The sequence below is a fragment of the Plectrocnemia conspersa genome, unplaced genomic scaffold (genome assembly GCF_051122295.1).
Source record: "Plectrocnemia conspersa isolate PC_06_02 unplaced genomic scaffold, ASM5112229v1 ptg000006l, whole genome shotgun sequence".
NCBI lineage: Eukaryota > Metazoa > Arthropoda > Insecta > Trichoptera > Polycentropodidae > Plectrocnemia > Plectrocnemia conspersa.
In genome coordinates this window covers 6443504-6466279 of record NW_028277170.1, presented here as the reverse complement: position 1 = coordinate 6466279, position 22776 = coordinate 6443504, and the positions used below count along the sequence as shown (strand labels likewise).

The 22776-nt window shown below is 27.3% G+C and overlaps 1 protein-coding gene across 1 annotated transcript in view; it reads right to left on the bottom strand.

The window, feature by feature from the left end:
* Nucleotides 1–362: 362 nt before the first annotated feature.
* LOC148234107 (proton-coupled amino acid transporter-like protein acs) overlaps nucleotides 363–22776 on the bottom strand; it is a 43868-nt gene continuing 21454 nt past the window's right edge. The window contains exons 2-6 of the mRNA XM_088188179.1: nucleotides 8691–8722; nucleotides 7943–8086; nucleotides 4623–4895; nucleotides 1894–2433; nucleotides 363–1285 (exon numbers count right to left, since the gene is read on the bottom strand). Coding sequence (XP_088044305.1) covers nucleotides 880–1285; nucleotides 1894–2433; nucleotides 4623–4895; nucleotides 7943–8086; nucleotides 8691–8722 — 1395 coding nt within the window. The 3' untranslated portion in view covers nucleotides 363–879. The remainder of the gene's footprint in view (nucleotides 1286–1893; nucleotides 2434–4622; nucleotides 4896–7942; nucleotides 8087–8690; nucleotides 8723–22776) is intronic.

The following is a 22776-nucleotide window of genomic DNA, read 5'->3' as shown; positions in this document are numbered from 1 at the left end:
ATTAATGTAAATTCCCCGTTTTAACGGGGTGTATTAATAGATGTTGAATACGGGCATAGTTTTAATGAATGTGTATTATATTTTTTAGTAAAACCAGACACCTCAATCGTTTCACCATGGTTTATGTCTTAAAAAAACCAGGCGCATACTTTTTCATACATAAAAAGGTAGTACTGAAAATAGTTTTCCCGACGATCGTGAGCTCCCCACGCCATCGGCGTTGTTTAATATCTATCATTCTTAATTTCTAGTCATATCGTTTCAGAATTAAAATGCCTAACTCTAGAAGCATGATATTATCGTGTGGTATAAATGTTATAATTTGAAGTAAACGCCTATTCCTTAATTTATTTCTGAATTACTTTTTATTGTGATGAGCTTAGAAAAACAACCACAGTTTATTATGGAATAAGTTAGAAGCAATAAATGCCAACTGTAAAAGTTACCTTTGTGTTGTTGCTTCAAACTTTATAAATTTAAGATAAGAATCAAATGATTTTATGTTGTGGGAAATTAGGATATGAAGCTGCGCATTATAAAAAAAGTTGCATGTACTAGATATGCTCACATTTTTTAGGAATGATTAGATAGTTAACTCAGCGTTGGACTTTGTAAGCAATCCACAAACGATACATGTATACTTTCGTTTATTTTTTAACTAACCCCACATTTCCCATACATGTTGAATCGCAGCATCCAAATTCAAGGAAAGACAAGTTTTTCTTAAAATGTATTAAACTTCGTTTTACCGCAACCACACGCTAAATAAAACTTAGCTTGTGGGGTATCGGATGGCTAAGTTCCATTAAGTCTATACCCTTACAAACTATATTTTACGATCTTAAATCTAAATATATACTAAATAGTTTTTCAACAGATTCAACCGTGTGAGAATTCTTGAATGCTGACTTGAGTTCCGGTGACGAAACCCACGAGTCCAAATACGATCAGGAAGCCGTTCTTCAACCAAAACCATATACTTTTAGTATAATCAGGGTTGTCTAAAAATGTGACAACTTCAATGACAGCCGGGAAGATCAGTCCAAGGGTGGAGAGGCAGACAGCTCCTATCAAGGTGATGAACGGTCCGAGGTTGGGCAAGACGATGGACAAGACGACGGTAAGGGTGACTAAGAAGATTCTGAGGGAATACTCGGCCATGACTTTCTTCTCGTCGAAGCGATGCTTGATGTTGTTCCAAATTATTTCCATCGGCACGTAGAATTGTAGACTGTACGTGAGGAATATAGCGATGGCGATCATCACTTGGACCGATTGAGCTAGCCTGGAAATGAAATCGTGCACTTGAAGAATAAATATAAACAATAAGTAAAACGCATTAATGCAATACATACGCAAAGTTAGGCGCATTTGCAATACACACATCGAATGCATACTAGATAAATAAGTAACTAATTTAATTTGTATTAAAAGGGAAATGCAGAAACATACACTAGAGCAAAAGATGTGCGTAGTACTTATAATTATGTATAGATTTTAAGTAATATTATTAAATAATTTATCTTAAATAGTATTTCTAAAGCTTTCAGTTACAATGAAAATTATATGCTTATATTTTTTTATAAATAATTACGATTCTGTGAGATTGGATTCAATAGATATATATGTATATATTTTAATAAGTATTAACGCAATCGATACAGCATATATATATATATACTTTTTTTTAAGTATAAAATAGTATTATCATATCAAATAATGTGAATGTCTGTTTAATATAATCTTTTAACTTTCATTATACATAAACAACTAATATTTTTAATTTAATTGTAACTGAAGCATAGCAGTACAGAATTACTAATTATGGAAAATAATACATATTTATAAACGCGCAAAGAATGAAACGCTTTAAATTATGGAAATATTTCTTACATATCATCTTTAGGTAGGTTGAGTGTGATGCTGTCTTGTGTGTCGTCTCCATAATGCCAATATCCCAATAATCCGGTGGTGGCGTACATGAATACGACCAAAGTCATGCCGAAGTTTAATACTCCCGGCCATCCCAGAAAGCTCTTTGGGTTCTTCATGTGGTTTTCCAGAGGCATTACTACGCCGATTCCTTCCAAGGCGAAGATGACCGTTCCGAAGAAGGATGGCAGTTGGCGAACAGTCGAAAAGAGAGGTCTTTCAGTTGGGGAAGGCAAATCCAAACACATGTAATAGTAAGTGATGCCCATCCCCAAGGCGATGAGTAGGTTTGCTGCCATAGATAATGGAGAAAGTCGCTTGAGGTCCTTGATGAGATTGATCATTATCAGGAAAGGCCAAAGCATAACCATATAATATCTGAGATCAATGTACGACGAGGTGTAAAAGTCTATGACTTGCTTTATGTTCTTCGCCACGAATAATACATACACGCAGCAGCAGCCCAGCAGATCGAGCACCAAAAATAAATTAATTGTAGCCCTTAAAAAAATAATATTTTAAGTAAGGTAATAGATTTTATTAAGTAATTGAGGGGCTTAAATACAAAAGGAATCTCTCCATCATACTTGACTTTGAAAAATCACCAAAATATCTCAGATTTATATCTGATACATTATAAATTTAATTAAAATTAAGCTTTTATAAACAGGGTTTATATTTTAAGAATATATTTATGAAGAGAGACATTATGGTATCTTAGCCCACAAATAAATGTATATATTCTATTTTCATGTTAGTATTATATTAAATAAATAATAAAAATGGGTGTACATATACAATACTATTTTTTTTAAAAGATGTAAAAAATATATATCAATTTTATTATTTATAAACTATATTACATAACTAAGCATGATCTAGATCGAAAATTCTTCCGATTTGTATTATATTTAAGATATTAGAGATAATATATTCAGTGATGATCGATCAACATTAACCCTTAAATGCATGGTGTTGCAAATCTGCAACAATTTATTTAAGTACTTATCAGTCTACGTTCAATAAAGGAACTCTATTGAAAATGTTACATGTGTGTAACAAACGCCGAGCGATTGTGTTTTAAAATTATTCCGATTGATGTCTCTGTATGCGTGATAATGCCGTTTTTAAAAAAAATTCGTTGGGTGCTAATGTGTCACATTTTTGGGAATTTCAACACTTGTTTTCATTGGTACTAATAGATATAAAACAAAATAAAATTAATTTATATACTCCAAAAAAGTTAGTCTACTATTGTTTATTTATTTTTGTAATAGTTGCATAAAATAAACAAAGCATGAAGTTGTAGACACTGGCCCATATTGACTAAAAAGAACAAATGCAAAATACCGAAATGCAATGGAATTTCACAAACAAATTGGTGTGGTGGTCTTATGTTTTAATAATAAGAAAAATTGTCTTAAGAATTTTCACTTGTAAATATTTTTTGTATATTTTTAATTTTAATATACTTTGTTTTCGTTCTGAATGATGTTGCATATTTTTTTATAAATTTAATTCACTAGTAAGCCTTAATATTTTTAAAATTTTGCCGTCACTTTCAGCCTAATTTTAGTATAAAACTATATTTATTTTTGAATTTGGAAAAATCATGCATTTAAGGGTTAAAATAATATATTAATTACTAAATAAATCCGCGTAAACTTTATATTTAAAAATCTAATTAATTATTGAAATAACTAAATCTTAAAAAATAATTATACAGAAATTCCATGATTAAAAAAAAATTATAGCAAAGTATCATATGTAGATTGATAAAAAATAAAATAACCAAATTTGTGACGATCAGTCGTAATCAAAACAGTAAACTAATCACTCATCCTGATCTCCAAGACACAATATAAATTAAGAAACACCTGAGTTTATTTGGAATTTGAACCCTTTCACTGAGATTTCTGAGAAATCTGTCATATATAATATAAAGAATCTTTATTAATAAATAATGTATGCTACATATTTAATATTTCTTTCATTATTTACTGATTTTCCTAACGCTAAATTTCTATTTAATTTTTTATATATAATTGTTAAATAATTACACTGAACGAAAAATGTTTTTGCAATAAAACATAAATAATGGTGCAATTCGACCAGCAATGACGCACTGTAACAAACAACACAAATGAAGTCTGGACATTTGATTTTGTCATTTGTCAAGGTTAACACTCAGATCCAGACGTCATCCAGATCACCTTCCAGTGTTTTTTTATATCGTGTGGAAAGGTCGAGATTATCGTATTTCATTAGATGGTTGGTAATCACGATAAAACAGAGGCAATCATATTCATAAAGCTTTAGCACTGCCTCTTCAAGTGAATTGAATGGTAATGTATAATAAAAGTTTAATACTTAAACGTACAAATCCAAGATAAAATTGAATAAACGCATTAGGTACATAACTTCGCTCTAAAGGGCTTGCCGCCATCGCGGTTCACAAACCACAATTTACTAATCCACAAAGAATAATTTTAAATACACTAGCAAATAATCAGTGTAACTTTCTTATTTATATTTATTTTTTATTAATCATGAATAAAATATAATTTTTCAATAATGTTCTGATAATTAATGATAATATTTTTAAGTAAAATCCATTTCTATAGGAGCTGACTCTGGTGGTATTTTAAATGTAATGTAGCAAATCTTTGTTTGAATGAAATTTAACTTACTTGGCAAGACGCGAGTACTTGTGGAAAGAGTTGGGTCCAGATAAGAAAGCCGCTTCTGCTGTTTCTGCGTAGCTCAGCGCAGGGACCCTTCTTTTGCGACATAGTTCCCGGGAGGTTTTCACCAGTACGTGAATGCAATACGTACATATAGCTCCAATCGCAATCGTCAATAGAGGGCCAAACAGTATGCCAGCGTTCATAATGGCCCTTGGCATTGCAAGAATACCACTGCCTAGTGATCCCTTCAGAAGATGGATGAAAGTTTCACAGTTACTGAAAGAAAAATAAATTGTTAAACAATTACATATATTAGCAAATTTATTGTTTACATTATATTAAAGCAATATTGTAATAGTTTTGGTGTTTCAATGATGCTGACACATCTGCTAATGACATACATGTCATCTGCATACTACAACGTTTAAGTGAGTTACAACGGACACAATTAAAATCTATTAACATATATTGAATCTCGATGCTAATTTTTTGCGACTTTTCCAATATTTGGCGCTGAGGGAAAACCTAATCCAGTGTTGATCGATCGTATCGTATTAATAGTTGTTTTTTTTTGGATAAGGCAAAGGTCTATTTCACTTTATGATGCGTGATTACTCTATAATTTTAGCTCGTGAAGACGCCAACGTATTATGCAGAGGGTATAATCTACCCTCTTTACCAATCCAATAACTTATTTTTAGTTTGTCATATATGACGTCTATGATAATAACGAGTTGTTTAATTAAAAACTAAATTTTTTGCAATTTTAAGACACAGTATTGTTTCTTTATATGCTTATATGATTTTGATTTGAAGATTAAGTTATTCAATAAGTCTTCAGATTTTATCTATGTTACATTAAATAAAACAGTGACTTCTTTATAATTTTGTTTTGTTTTATATCTTAAGAGTACTTTTTTTTTAAATAAAATATTGGATGGAGTGATGAACATTTTTCTAGTAAAAATAATTTTTGTATACTTTTTATATAAATAGATAGATAAATTAAATTATTATTAAATCATGAAAATTTTAATATACATATATTTTTATTTGGAAAAATCATGACCTAATTGATGTCAAAATTACTACTTTATTTACCTATATATATTTATACTATATCTTTTATATTATAAACAATATTACAACAATTCATCACAATTGTGAAACTTTTTTATGTTGTCCGTATTGCACAATATTTAAATATAAATGCACTTAAATATTGTGCAATGCACTTTTCATTAATTTTTTTAATGCAATCGATTTCCAAATGTAAGGATGATAAGTAGTGACTTGTTCCTGAAATCATCTACGCCACCCTTATAAACAAGTTTTATATAAAATTTACAATTTGCTCTATTTTTAAATTTATTACTAATTAATTATCCAAACGTGACTGATTCTGAATATTGCATAAATTAATTTTGATTTTTTTCAATGTACTCTGATATACCTAATGTGATACATGTAACTATAAAATTACATATTTCCATACACCTATTTTTTAATTTCCGTTATATTTCTTCATAGCTCACAAAATTTAAAAATATGCTAATCATAGCTAAAGGTAGAAACTTAAATTAAAAAATAATTTTACAATTTGTCCAAATATATTTCATTGTTTCTAGACAGTAAAGTATGCTAGCGATCATTTGTAGACTATAAATTGTTTATGCGAGCAATTGAAGCGGCGGTAAACTGTTAGCGATTGATTGCCTGCAGTAAATTTAAAATAAATGGTTGGTGGTGAATTGTGAGTTATAAACTTTTGAACAGCTACGTGCTGACGACCGATTATGTGCAATACTGCATACGTGCATACGTGTCAATGAAGCCGCTAATGAAACTGAACAGCGACGTGCTGACGGCTGATTACGTGCTATTGCAATACGTGAAGGCGATATACTAAAAATATTGTATATAGACAAGTATTGAAATAAATTGAAAAAAAAAAAGGATGACACATTAATGTATTGCATAGGTGATAACATTAAAGAAATTGTAAATAATTTAAATAATGAATTAAGTATATTAGAAATACGGTTAAAGAATAATGTACTTAAATTAAATGAGAATAAAACTAAATGTATGTTTATTAATTATAAAAATGTGTTAGATAATAGTACCAAAATAGTAATAAATAACTCTAGTATAGAAATAGTGGATAATATAAAATATTTAGGAGTAATTGTTGATACAAAATTAAATTTTAAAGAACATTGTAATTACATATTAAAAAAAATTAGTAGAAAAATAGGTTTATTATCTAGATTAAGAAATATATTAAGTATAAATACAAAAAAAAAAAATTACAATAGTATAATATTGCCCCATTTTAATTATTGTGCAACACTGTTAAATATGTTAAATAAATTAGACAAACAAATGTTGCAAAAATTACAAAATAGGGCAATGAGAGTAATCTTAAATAAAAATAGATTAACTAATTGTAAAAGTATGATTGATAGATTAGAATGGTTGAATGTTCAAGAAATATTGAGTATGAATGTTTTAGTATTTATATATAAGTTAGAAAATAATATGTTACCAGAATATTTTAATAAGTATTTAATAAGAAATAAAGATGTACATAAATATAATACTAGAAATAAAGAAAATTTAAAGATAATTAAGTATAAGAAAACGAGTACGGCTAGGGGAATTATGTACGGAGGTTTTGATTTATATAATAGTCTTCCAAGAGAAATCCGAAACAGCAAAAATATAACTTGTTTCATAAATGGAATAAAAAAACACCTTCGTACATATAGAAATAAATTTTAATATTAAGACTTTATTATTGTATATTTTTATTTTTTCTTTCTGTTATGAATTTTTTATATATTTTTATATATGTTTACTAAATTTGTTAGATGTAAAGATTAGCTATTAAGCTAAATAAATTAATAAAATAAATAATAAATAATATTTAATAATAATTATATATCTGAGTAAAGCATAAAATTGTACACTTCTTATATAGTAAGGAATACTGTCTATAATTAAACTTTAAAAATATGCTAGTAATCAGGTTATTTTACGGATGCAAAGAGGGCAAGTTTGTTAAAATTTTCAGCAATGACAAATATTCAATCATTTAGTCAGGATTTTATAGTTTAAATAAATGTGGGGGCGCTGCGTTCATAATCTGTGCTTTAGTAACTGATAAATAAGTATTTAATCTTGATTTTAAGCCTAAAAAAATTAAAATAATGCATATTTATCTTAGAATTATACTTTATTTGCCATTTTCGTCATTCGTTGTATATTAAATTGGTACACATTAGGATAAACACTGTCTTAAAATTAAAATAATAACTTACGTTGTAGGTCGATCAACTTCCCTATGCATAAACGGATCATACTCTTCTAACTCTACGTCTCTCTCTATGGTGGTACTTTCCATCAAAGGGACGGTAGAGCCCGATTCGATGGTTATCGATGGCTCGTTCACAGCCGCCTTGTACCTAAAATACATAATAAATAAATATATGTAATACACAATGAAAAAAGTAAATTGTTGCATCAGTGTATGTAGAGAACTATTCTTTACACAGACATTGAATTTGTCATTTATGACTAAAAAATAACTAGTGAAATACCAGGAATTATATACTCGAAATTTCTATAACGAAAGAAAGATAATTAAATAAAGCAATAGTATAATATAAATTGTATATATAGGCTCATTAATAAATTACTTATTATACGTAATTAGATGTAAATTAATTTTTGTCATTAGGCATTTAAAAACATGCTAATATCCACAATAAATAAAACATGTCTTTACAAAGGTAAGCGAGACAGCGAGCAAAAGCGAATCTCAGCGACTGCAAGGTTTTGGGTGATCGATTTGATAATAAATTATGAATTGTATTAAGATCATATTGCCAGTGAATCATAATACAATGTTCAAGGTGAGCCGGACATCAATTCCGCATAGAAGACTCAAAGCCTGCAAAGCGGTTTACTTGTTGATGTATTGTATATTATCAAATAGGTGATTTTTTAATCGGTTATTGTTATTAGAATAATGTTGTTTTCTATTCTGATTTTAAAATATATACTCACTTTACGATCTTCATTTCGATGCCTTTAGAGTCCTGAAAATAAAAAATGAAAAAATTAATAACAAAATAATAAATAACTACCAAAAATGCATATTTGGGTATATTATCATGATTAAAATAGCTATAAATATAAGTATAAAATATATGTTAAGTATTTAAAAAATAGTTTAGTAACATTATTAGGAAAATTTAAAGGCGTTTTTGTATGCAATTTAGAATCATCAATACTCTATAGTAAATTGAATTTGTTAAAATCTAGCAGTGTGTTGTTATGTGAGAAAATATTTGTAATGTCTATTCATTAGATATAGTCTCATTTTACTCAATCGAGTTTAAAGTTTACAATACACTTTTGTAGTCACTGTTTCACTTTAAAACAATTCCTATGAAATCCCAAAATACAACAAAACATTTTTTGGGTGCAATCAGGATTTGAGGATTGGAATAAAAGCGTAAGATAGCCATTTTTTTAAGACCCAATTTTCATACCTAGTGATCTGATTTTAGAGAAATAAATGTAAATGTTATTTTTTCGCAAAATAGTACATGTGTTTTGAACTGATTAGAAAGTTCATGGGAACTTAACATTTTTTCAGATTTTGCCAATATTTTTAAACATCTTTAGATAGTAAACTACGAAGTATATGCTTTAATTTCAGCTCCTGTCACTATTTACTCAACATCAGATTATATTTTTAAGCCATCTCTGACATTGTCTGATATCTAAGATGTGGCCATAAATTGGACAAATATTGTTTGTAGCAGCTTTTGCATTTTTATCAGTAAAAATTACTCCAAAAATTATCCGTATTTTTTTGTCCTTTAAAAAATATCAACTAAAGCTCCAACACAATAACTTTAAAATAGAATTTAACTATTTATTTAGCAGACAGAAATTAACTACTTTCAAAAACTATATTTAAAAAAATTGACATTAATTCTGGGTACACCTAATATTTGTGTCGAAAAGTGAAGTATAGATTCAAATGGAAATTTAGAAGGAAATAAAGAGTACATCTTGAAGACGCCCAAACTATAAAGCCTGATTTGAAATATTAATATTATTGTTAGCTAATCATTTTCTACTTGACAATTAAAAAATAAAGTGTCAATAAATTTGGTTAAAACACACACTGAAAAAAACAATGCATGCTAAAAGTTGTAATACTTTAAAAACTAAAAAGATGCTAAGATTCTGATTAGTACACGCCATATTTTATATAAATTAAATATAATCCTTGTCAACTAAAATTAAAAAAATAATAATATTTATTGAATAGATAAGATTCATAGTCGTTATTCTCGTGAACTTTTATAAAAATAACTTGAATTTTTTTTATGTATATTTTATAGAAAAATTGATTCAGTCACTGTGCTTGTTAATCTTATTCTGAATATTTATTTAGCATATTAAAAATATATTTTTAACGCAAGTAAGCTATTACGTTGGTAAAGTATTATTATTGTATACTAGTAGCAACTCGTTTAATAAACGATACTTATGGTACCGTTTAACCTTTGTTTGATTGGAAGTGCTTCAAGCAATCGGGTCAGGTTCTAGGAGCATTATGCCGTAAACTTGAAAGATGCTTCAAAATTTAAATTAATCATGCAGGTCTTACTTATATTATATAATGAGACAACGATGCAAAGTAATTAATAATTATGAATTATATATTGCGATGAAAAGCGCAATGACTGTAAACTTTAAACGATACATGACAATGATCATGAACTTCGACTTGAACTTGGTAAAGATGTAGCATTTAATCACCTTAAAGTAGTGATTTAAAAATAAATAAACAATCACATAAACGAATACAATTTTGTGAAACTCGTCTTCAATTTTACTATTGATTAACAATTAGATAGATCAATGAAAAAACATATTGCTTCATCAATTCTAAGATCAAATGTTAAATATCCGTATGATACTTTTTCTAATTTATATCTTGCGAGATCAGAATTAACAGTGAAAATTAATGAAGTAGCAATACTACCAATCAGAAAATTTGTTTATGATCTTAATTTACATTATTAATTTTAATAATTATTTAAGTACCATAAATGATTAAAAGCAGTTAGTGTTAGTTAATTGACAGGATAATGGACAAAAAATCTGATTATACATTTACAACTAGATTTATACAACACATATTGACTAAATGTTGGTAGCTCGATTATGCTATTGAGGAATTTAAATTTATAATGTTAAAGGCATTGAACACATGTGATTGCAACGATATTGACATGATTATTTATAGAATCCTATTGATTCCTAGATTGATCTAACTATGAAATAAATGTAATTATATGGCCATATTTATATATGTATAGAAAAAATATGTTATACAATCTTTGACATAAACTTTATAAACATATCGCTGATTCTTCAATCAATTTTAAATTATCGTACAATGTGCATATTTAACCTTTATTTAATAATACACGTATACTTAAAATTATTTCACTAAATAAGAAATTCTCGGGCTTTTCATTCTACACATACTAATTTAAGTTGGTAGTGTTTTTGGAATAATAAGACATATATTTTATTGCTTGTTAAGACTTTAATTATACAATACATTTTTTTATTATGTATCGTTTCTATAATATATAAGCAACATTGTTGTCAATCTGTAAATGGACGATTTTCAAGTTCATTGGCAAATTTCATAATCTTGGCATTGCAGAAGCGCAACAATGCCACCTTGTTTTTTCTTAGGAGATATGCCAACATCCGGTGGATTGAGATTTAAAATAGGTCTCTATTTTAGACACCAGGAAATAACTTGTTTTTTTATTAAGGTTATCGAAGCGTTAGCATACATTGTCTATGATTGGGTCAAACAATTTTGTAATCATAGACATTCGTCATTGACAAAACGAAACGAACCACACTGCCGAATATATACAAGGTGACGATAAAGTTTAATACTAATTAGAAAATTCTTGCATATGAATGGCGTTTATACATTGAACATGTTCTAAGGAAATCTTTTGCAATTAAAGTACACATAGCGTTTAGATAAATTAATTTTATATCCGATTGCATCGCAAAAATACTCAAATTAATAAATTACATTTTATTTAAAACATAAAAATATATTTATCGTAAAAATTTAACTCAAAATATAGATTTTTAATACAATGACTAAGCTTTCGACGCAATGTTATAGGGTTGTGTATTTATATGCCTAAAATGCAAGGTGTATTAAATAAAATTCTTTGATACAAAGAATAGTAGCTTATCATGTATTCATATATTAAAAAAAACTTGCTAAACATCGAATACACAACAACACATATTTGCATGATTGTGTCATATGTTATCAGTTTAAGGTAACTTGATAACCATCCAGTACCTACAATTTGATTTGATAAAATACGTGCTATATACATACATATAATATTAGATACTTGCACGTAATTTGTGTTTGTTAAAAATTGAGAGTAATACTAGAGCAGAAGGCTATAATTTTCCAATTTAGAAGGCGTTTGTTGAGGTTCATCCTAATGGACTCATTCACCGATTCTGACCAACCTTTATTCACTGATTCTGGGTGCTATTTTGGTATTGCTCAAGATATTATAAAACGAAACAAGTCCCGCCAAATCGAGATGTCTTCCATTTATTATTATGTATTTTAGTATATTGCGTGAAATGTCTTTTTATCATGACGTTTAATAAAACTTATATCATTTAATCTCATGTCAGTTAATCACCCATTAGTGATTCACCAAAATAACTATAAATCAATAATTTTTTTTTAATATTCCAGTTTTTTCGAAATCAATTTATTAGGATAATTCTCCAATCTTTTTTGTATTTTTTTCTTGCAATTTTCTCTTCTTCAACTGCTTGATTTTTTTCTGTTTTATTGGGGTAATCTAATTTGGTGTCTTTTTTTACTACCAGACCCCTAAATATGTTCCAGTCTTGAATAAATAAAAAATATTACTGTGAACGATGATATAAAAATTTAATTATAAATATTTATAAAATTATAAAATTCATTATTAGTACCACTAATATAATTATAGTTAACCAAACATATCTAAAAAAAGTTCTTAAAATAAGAAAAAATCGATTTGTTCAGGTAACATTTTATTGTCATATCTTATAAATATGTATACTTAGCTTAGTATCATGTGAGTGTTTTTTTTATTATTGTAGGTTTTATAAATGTAAGTTTCTGTTTGTATTTTTTCATGAAAATCATTCTGAAAGTTTATAAAATAAAATTATCACACATATTACTGGTTTATAACCATGTGCATGTTTACAAATTGATAAAAAAATAAGAATATAAAAAACTTCGGTGGTTATAATTCAAGAAAAAATCAATAAAAAAGTGATAATTTTAATATATTTGGCTAAAGATCTGGAGCCATTGTTATATTGTCTTTACCCTTGTATGGTTTTGTAAAATATTTTTATAATATTTTTTGGTACAAAAATGACAGTGTTCGTAAATTATTGCTATTTAATCATTTGATCGGTATCGCCGTACATGTACGGCGATCGATCTTTCACTGTTTTGAGGTACCCTAGATAGTTATTTACATATATAACTGAAAAATTAAGGAATAAAAAATATATTTATAAAAAAAAATGACTTAATGTTAATCATTTTTATAGAAAATATACGAAATAAATAAGCATAAGAAAAATATTTTATGTTAATTTTATGAATGATATTGAGAGCCTCTGAATTGATATAAAAAAATCGACAAAGACCGAATATTATATAAAAAATATGTAAAATAAATTATCGTTAAAATATTTTTTTCAAACATACTAATACAAAAACGTAGTCAAATATATCAAAGCAATACAACGTTAAAAATCATTGATTTTTTATTAATAAAATAATATTAAATAAATAAAGATTGATAAAATAATAATAAATAAATAACATCATAAATATGTATGGAAAAATACGTAAAATTAACTCACTCCCAAGTGTATCCTAACAAGTTAACAAATGTGTATAAATGAATTCACAACTCAAAGGGTTAAAAGTAAATTTGCCATTTTTTTAGATAAGTACAAAATTATATAATTTTTATAGAATAATTTTTGTTTATAGATTAAAATTTTATTTTTTATGAGGACTGCGCTCATTCAATTGAATAGCCATCTATCTGCCGCAATGGCGAAAAATATGTTTATTAAGCTTAAGTTTGAAGTCAAGGTGTAAGCTCAGGTATATAACGCTTGTTTTACATTTTACGTAACTGCCCTCTTCATTTAGGAGAGGTGGTGGTAAAGTTTGAATACGCATTGTGAAATTAATTGGTTCTGTTTTATTTCGGTTTATTCTAATTTTCAACCTCTTAAAATATTTACTTAAGATTTCAAAACATGTTTGTAATTTATTTGCTATTGATTTAACACCTTGAGAACTTATTCAAATAGCTGTAGTTTCAGCGTACATAGATCTTTTATTTTTGCGATATCATTCAAAATTTCTTGAGAAACTCCAGCTGGAATTTTACGCGATATCGACTGTGAAACAAAATATGTAGCTTCCACGCATCAATCGTTGTTTTGTCAAAATAACAATATATAAAAAAGCTTTGCTAATATACATATATTGTAATAAGTGAGTTTTCAGAGACTTAATCGTAACTACAGTAAATTATACACATGGAAAAACATGAATATTATTGTGTCAAGACTACGAAGCTATATTATATTATAACGTATACGATATATTACTCACAGTAAACGTTAATGACATTTGACTGAACTTTCGAGTCAATACTGATTAACACTCTTGAATAGACACTAGAAAAAGCTACGTATTCAAGATGACAAAAGCGCGAGTAATAATTTTAAATGAATAATAGCACACAACCTAATTATGATGCGATTTATCTGTATTTATGGATCATACTACTTTCGCAATATATTTTTTTCAAAATTGTATAAATTTTAATTACATAAATTATACTTATTTAGCAGCAATATATTATACTATGATAAAAAAATATTGCTAAAGATATATTGTATTAAATCAATGCGCTTCTAACTAATTATAAAAGCGCATTTATTTCATATTATTATAATTTAATATATGCTTAGTTATGTTGTATGTAAGTATATTGTAAAATTAAATTTATTCATTGAAACATTATGATGTTGTTTCAGTAATACAATTATTAAATTTAAATATTTTAAAGGAATTAATAAGCTTTTAAAAAAATTTAAGAATGTACCATAATAGACGATAATGAAAATAATTATTTTTTTCACTTTTCATTAGATTAAATTAAATTAAATTTATATTTTAATGTTTTTATATGTATATTTATATATTGTAGATATAAAATACAAAAAATTGATGTATTTCATTGATTTTTAGATTAAACAATGTGAAAAATTGCAAAGCACCACGTAGAATACAATTTAAATAGAGCTAAGTATTTCCTTATTTTTTTAACACATTATAAAAATAGCAAATTTTATTCATCTAACGTGTTACTAAATAGGATATCGGATTTTGATATAATTTATATTATTAATTTACTTGTGATAATACTTTGGTTCATTGCAATAATTTGTCTAATTGTAATGAACAAATTATACTGTCTGTTTCCTCCACACAATACAAGTATTATTCAGCCATTAGAGCAAAGCATAATTTTTAATTAAAAAAAAAAGATTAGAGGCTTATTAAAAAATGAGGCATAAACACTTGCTCTTTAAAAAACATTTTCTATTTTAGACTATTTAAATTATGTTGTTTCAGCTATCCCTGAAATAAGACTACAACCGTTTTTTTTTTGCTGGAAAATAATATACAGTCAATCAGCAATCATCACACAAATACAAACATATAGAAAAAAAGTACAATGGAATGATGTGACAGTAAGTGAACTGAAAAAGTGATTTAGTTTATTATGGATATGGTTCATAAGTTCAATGAACCCCATAATACGACGATATTTCGAGAAATAGATTTAGACAAATTTCTACTTTTTTTTTTTTTAAATGCAAGAATTTCAAATATTTGATTACTTTTTAGGCAAATTCAATAATGTTTACAAGGCAAAGCAAAACATTTTCTCTGGATGAAGGAAATGTTTCTATGGTTTGATAGATTTATTTTTCGGGTATTCAGTCCTCAACTAAACGTTGAATAGAATGGTTAGCGAATCAGATTTCAAAATGATTTCAAATTATACACCGGAAATGCAGGAAAATTAGTAAACACTGCGATGAAAGCGCAATTTGTGGAACAATTCGGAAAAATAGGGATTTGCCAGAATCTCAAAAATATAAAATGAAGAAACATGGCAATACAGATAAAACGCCTATTCAAATTTGCAAAAAAAATTTGAAAAGAGATTTCAGAATGCTATATATTTTTCATAACAGACAGATGATCCAAAAACTAGAACTACCGGCCTTACACTATATGCCTCAATGTATAATAATAAATATATAATAAATTTCAAAAAACAATAGAATAAACAAAAAATGTTTTGTTTTTCATTTATTTCAATGCGCATTCTTTTATTCTTTCAGTGTCTATCAAAATTTGACTCGTAACAGCAAAATTAAATTTTAAGTTTTTTTTTGAGTAAGACTAAAGAATGGATGCAGAATTCAGTGGAATATATCGATTCTAAAGATATTTCACCAGTTACTACCATATCAATCGATCCATCAGAAAGGCTTTCGGATAAGCCAAAAAATCATCAGCCAATAAAAATAAAAAGTGTGGAGATATATGTGAGAAGAAAATGTGTTTGTTCTGCACATGTAATAAGGAAAAATACAGCATAAATGTGCAGAAGTTGTGAAATTCCTGTGTTTTTATACGTATCAAAAAATATTAAAATTGTTAAAAAAGTGTAAGTGATAAAAATAAATATAAATAGGGATATAGTGGGGTTATAAGTGTAATGATAAAAATAAATGTGTCCGTGGCAGTTGTAAGCAGAAAAAGGACGTCGAAAAATTTCGTGAGTGCAAATTATATTATATTTTAAACGGATATTTTTTATGAATCGTTTCTACAAAAATTTATAGAAGCATTTAAACATACATATTATTAAATTAAAAATTACTGATTTGTAACCATTGCAACCATTTTCAATTTACACAAAATATTAGGAATGAAAAATACATATTTATTTGTTCATGATTTTATTCCTCAGAGATATATATTATATTTTCAATTATTTTACTTAATATGGCGATAATTTATCCAAATTGTAGCTTTTCTCCCTTGGTTTAATCTGTGAATCATCGCGTTTTTTTAAATAGTACACCCAGTAAAAATGTTATTGGTTGATATTTTTTGGAAGCTCTTTGATTGTTGTGTTATATAATTTATCTACATATACCGAAACGATTTTACTTTTTAATTTTCAATAACAAACATAATTATAGGATTAATTGATGTACTATCAACCGGGATGTTTCGATTTCGATTGATTAGATTAGTTTTATGTTTACCTAGCCAAACCCTAAAATTTGATCTTAAATTATATATCTGTTTAAGAAGTGTAACATAAAATATGATTTTTTAATTAAAATAAATACTTATGGTTCATATATTTCATAAAAAAAATTCGCGTGCCCAAAAAGGCGACTTCTCATTGCATTGCGTTGCAATGGGATAAGATGACTAGTTTTTCAAAAACTTTTAGTCAAATATAATTTATTTTATATTTTATAGTACGTAGAAATAGTATACTACCATTTCTGATTATCATATATAAACAAACTCGATAGTTTCACAATATTTTTTTAATAAAAGAAAAACTACACTAAACGATGTTTTTCAAGACTCATATACGAGTCCTCGGGGGTTAGGCTGTTAATATTATTTATACAATTATTTAGTTAGTATTTTACGAATTTTCTTGAGACTCAAATACAAATACAAACTTCTGAATATAATCTGATATCATTTGTCACGACGATGCACTGACCTAAGCTATTCGCTGTAAAGCAATAAAAACATGCATATATTATTTATATTTTATGCAAATTACGTGGTCATATTTATAGAATATAATACCACCTATTCATCTACAGACCCGATACATAAAATGTATGAAATGTTCAACCTTTTATATATTCTTAAAAAAAATATTAAAAATATATAAGAAATGTATGTAAAAAATAAGCAAATCAAGTCGATGGTTTGTTATCAACGCTGTTGGCACGTGTTTGTTTGCAAAGAAATAATATGACTCATTTCCTTTCATAGAACATCAACTTTTGGTATATCCGAGTTGGTAGTTATTTCTACGATCTAAAAAATGTTTACAATCTCTATACAGAAAGAAAGCCAGACAATAAAATCTAGAAATAATTAAGAGAAAGGGGTACTGCAAAATAAGGGATAGGATTTTTTTGAAATAATTAATAATTGTTTATAATATTCTATTTGCATATTTCATATTATGTGTTGATAAATACTGAAAATATTTGCCTTCTACTAATACTTTTATAGTAGAAGGCAATCTCTTTAAATATTATAAATACATATATATATATATATATTTTATAAAATTTACTTTAAAACATCGTGATTTTTAAGTATTACCTTTCGTTTTTATTAAATTTTATACTGTCATGGTTTTATTATATATTTACATATAATAAGTTAAAAAACTGCTTTTTAATTATTTTATTTTTAATAGTATTTCATAACTTATCTAATATATATATTTGACTTTTTATTTTTAATGCTTGGTTAAGCTATTTTAATTACTAAAAAAAGATATTTAGTATCTTTATATTCTATAATAATATAATTCAACTCTCAATAATGGCATCAAAAAAATAATTCTGAGCCTGAAACCGAAAAAGAAAATTAGTAAAAGAACATTACGTTCAAGAATGCTTGAAATTGTTTGTTAGCTTTTTTAATATGAATATTTCTGAAAAATAGTATGAACGATGTATCAAATAATACATTTAATGATAATAATGGTTTATTAAATAACATTATTTTTATTAGTGGCAAAAACATAAATAATTTGCCAAATAATATTTTTCGCGATGAAAATCCTATTAGTGAAAATGATAATAATAACAGAGTTAGTGAACATACTATTAATAATTTTCAAATCGAATCTAGTACTGACATAAATTCCAATAGCAAATTTGATGACCCAGCTACGTGGCCTATTCCCCTTAAATCAGCTATTTGAGATAGTGTCGTTTCGTCAAATTTATCCTCAACAGTTAATCACGAGATCAAGAAAATCGTTAATTCATAGATAGTATGTAATGGAGAAGCTTACCTTAGAAGGTGGCTTTTTCACTCAATAAAATCCAATACGGTTTTCTGTATTTGTTATAAATTATTCTGTTTTTCTAAATATAAAGGATGTTGTAATTGGAAAAATATGCATAGTTATTTATATTCCCACGAAAATTCTTCTAAATATAAAAAAGCATTTATAAATTATTTCGAAGCCCTTTAGCGATTTAAATCTGGAAAATGTATAGATAGAGTTACAGTCTGTTATTTTAAAGGATAGAGATCACTGGAAACTGAATTTTGAAAGATTATAGCATAATTTTATATTTATCGCAACATAATTTTTCATTTAGATGCTCGTCCGATAAACTGTTTTCCCTGAATAACGGATTTTTTTTAGGACTTGAATTATTGAGTAAATATGACGTAACTGTGCACATGCAGCATGTAATTTCTAAGGAAACTAACACTTCTTATTGTAGTAATAAAATTCAGGGTATTTTAGCATTAATCTCATCTGCTGTTAGAGATAATATTTTAAGCCGCATCAGAAAAATCTAAATATTTTAGCGTTATTTTAGACTGCACACCTGATATCAGTTATAAAGTATTCTGAAAGATCGAAAAGAGGCATAGTGGCGATGAGTTTGGTCTTATACGAAGCTTTTATTAGAGAAATAATTAAATTCATTTATGAAAACCAGCGTTCATGTTCACTTGAAAAAAAAGGAATAGAATTCAACGCGATATTTTTTTAGGAGAATGTATTCGCGAAATCTTTTCGAGAATGTATTCGCGAAATCCTTGAATCATTTCTTATTCGTTTATGGTAGTCTGATTGACATGTTCCTAAATTTTATCTCTCCAAATGTCAACTGAACATCAACATCTGCAGTTTAATATGTTTAGTCAAATACGCGAGCCCAAAGTGCAAACCCTACATTTTTTACTATCTAGCATCATTTTTTAAATTAACTTTTCGTGAAATAAAATGTTTTCAATTTAATAGGAAAGTCATATTTTGAAAAAGTTTCGTAGCTGCAGCACATTTATATTGGATCCAAAATTAAGGACGTCATTAGCCTTTCCCTCCCCCTGTTGAATTTGGCCAGAAAAATGCATTTTATTATTAAAAAAAATTATCACTGACTGGAAACTTTTGTCCCCTCTCCCTGAAAAAATTATAAATTACATCTCTGAATCCAAACCAGAAATTCTTGGGATATCCCTCAAAGAAAATCTAAAAAAAAATCTATCCCGAAGTATTAAAAAAAATATGTCATTTCAGTGAAATCATTTTGGAATATATTATATTTTCATCTGTAGATACATATTTTTACTAGTAAAAATATCTAACCTTTATTAACCAACTTTTCTATATGTAGTAATATAAATATATTTACATACTTATCATTATTTATTTACTTTCGATGTATAAATGTTATAGCGAATGTGTATTTTTTGGTATAGTTATGTTTTCATAAAGTCCAAATACGTTTTAACTAGTGGATACATATTTATAAAATATTAAATGAAATATAATTTAACTGATATGCTGCTCTAAAATGTCTATGAAACGCAAACTGACAGTTGTGAAACGTCGATTTGCTGCTTAAACCCAAACCTAACTAAACAAAAAAACGGCGACGGCACGATTTTACTGCTTTTGACGTGGATTTTTGACTTCTGATAAGTAATAATTGTTTTTTGTGCTCTCCTATTGGGCAAAATTCGGTTTAGATGTACTTTATTGTATTCTTACCTTCTGATACTACATGTCTCTTGATCTCCTTGCTGACATCATTTGTAGCTATTAACAGGGTTCCGAGGTATATGAAGTCATTGACACAATCACTAGGCATAATCGACATGTATTTTGTTTTTGTTTCATTGATCTTCAACCCCATTTTCGTGCTTCATGATTCTATCAGTGCCTTTTTTGATCTCGCCACTAAATCTATGTTATCAGCGCAGAAGAAGATTTGTATGGATTTATTACACACACTACTGATTATATCCAGTATGGCATCTCGGATTACTTTTTCTATGGTAATGTTGAACAGATTGCACGCTAGAGCATCGATTTGTCGTAGACTTGAGTGTTCACAAAGGTTTTGATAGAGCATTTTGTACTCTCACTTTTTCATCAAGAAGATTAGCTTTTTTTGTACATCCTACTAAGGATTCTTTAGATTATTTCAAGTGTAAAAAATCGCAATAAAAAAATATAAAATATTATATTGAATTACTTTAATTTGAATTCAATTTTTGAGCTCATGTTATTAAAGTATTAATAGAGGGGGGAGAGGGCACAAATTTAGTTTTTGCTTGGGGCGCCAAATAACTTAGATGCTGTGACGAAAACAAAAATACACTCATTTAATTCCGTACACATCTCTAAGAAAAGCTCATTAGAAACATTACTTACCGCAGAGAAAATCGTAGCAAAATTATATTAAGATATAAACCTGCGGCAAAATAATTATTTTTCATCGCAGTATTATTATGCTTTTTAGTCCGCATTAGCTTTTGACAATATATTTTGATTGTTCAGCTATGTAGTACGAGGTTTCTCCTTATAGGACAATGCACTACGGGATGCTCTATTAAGTGACGGGATGTTACGGTAGGAAAAACTGTGTTCATGCATTATGTTATTTTAATACAGTGAAGAAAACATAACATTATGCCACCCTCATATTTCTTAGCATGATATATTATTGTTTATGTGACTATGTACATACAAACAAATATAATTATGTTATATTTATTTCAAGCAAGAACATCAGTCTCAGATGAAATATAAACACTTAATCACTTATAGGAAAAAGTTAGAGATACAGCGATAAAACTGCATTTATAAATAGATAGTATTTCTTAAGAAATGTATATAATAAAACTAGATGTGTAGATTAGAAATGCATGAGTGCATCGGTCAACATTATGCCAGATTTACGAAAAGTATATTGTCAATATATTTCGACAACAGTTGATGTTATTTTTTACACAGTTTGCAATTGAATAATACAATACAGTAGACAGAAGTATTTGTCTTGTTTTGTGATATTTGTAAACCACTCACTTAGTGAAGAAGAACAGTAGATATATCTGTTGCATAGTATATGAATTAAGACACGAAATACATGTAGAATAAATAGTTAATAGTATGCCGATTAGGAAAAAAAGGTAATATTTACTAAATATCAAGATATCATTCTTAACATTGTTAGTTTATATCAAGCTATTTTTACAAATATAGAAATAAAATAAAAGATATTTTCTTTAACCACTTTTACACGCAAATACTTAATTTAAACCAGTGATTCGCAATGGGGTGATATCGCGGGCTATTTAAGGGGGACAGGCGGCAATAGTCTAGGTTGCAATTGAGGCAGTGAAAGCAAAAAATCAGATAAATATCTATTTGTAGATGTAAAACATTAATCATATTTTTAATTACAATGTTAACAAGTTTTTAATATTGTGTATCTGAAAACCATTATTGTATAATATTTCAATATCAGAAAAAATTAGCCAATTAGATTTCAGATTCTCATCTTTCTTCACTTTTTATTAAGTCCGAATAAATACTAGAGCGATGTATTTTTTGCAGATCATAACCAAACTAAAATTCACGTGTAGACTATATATTTAAACAATGGCTTTATTTAGTCCCCTACAAACCTTAAAATACTTCATTTGATAAAATAAAGTTTTATCAAATGAAGCAATTAAGCATTAAAAAGTATATGAGCATAAAAAAAGGTTCACGATGATAAAAAAATATTGGTTTTTATTTTATGTTCAAGCACTAAAAAAATGCATATTGAAACATTTTTCAGCAACATCCAA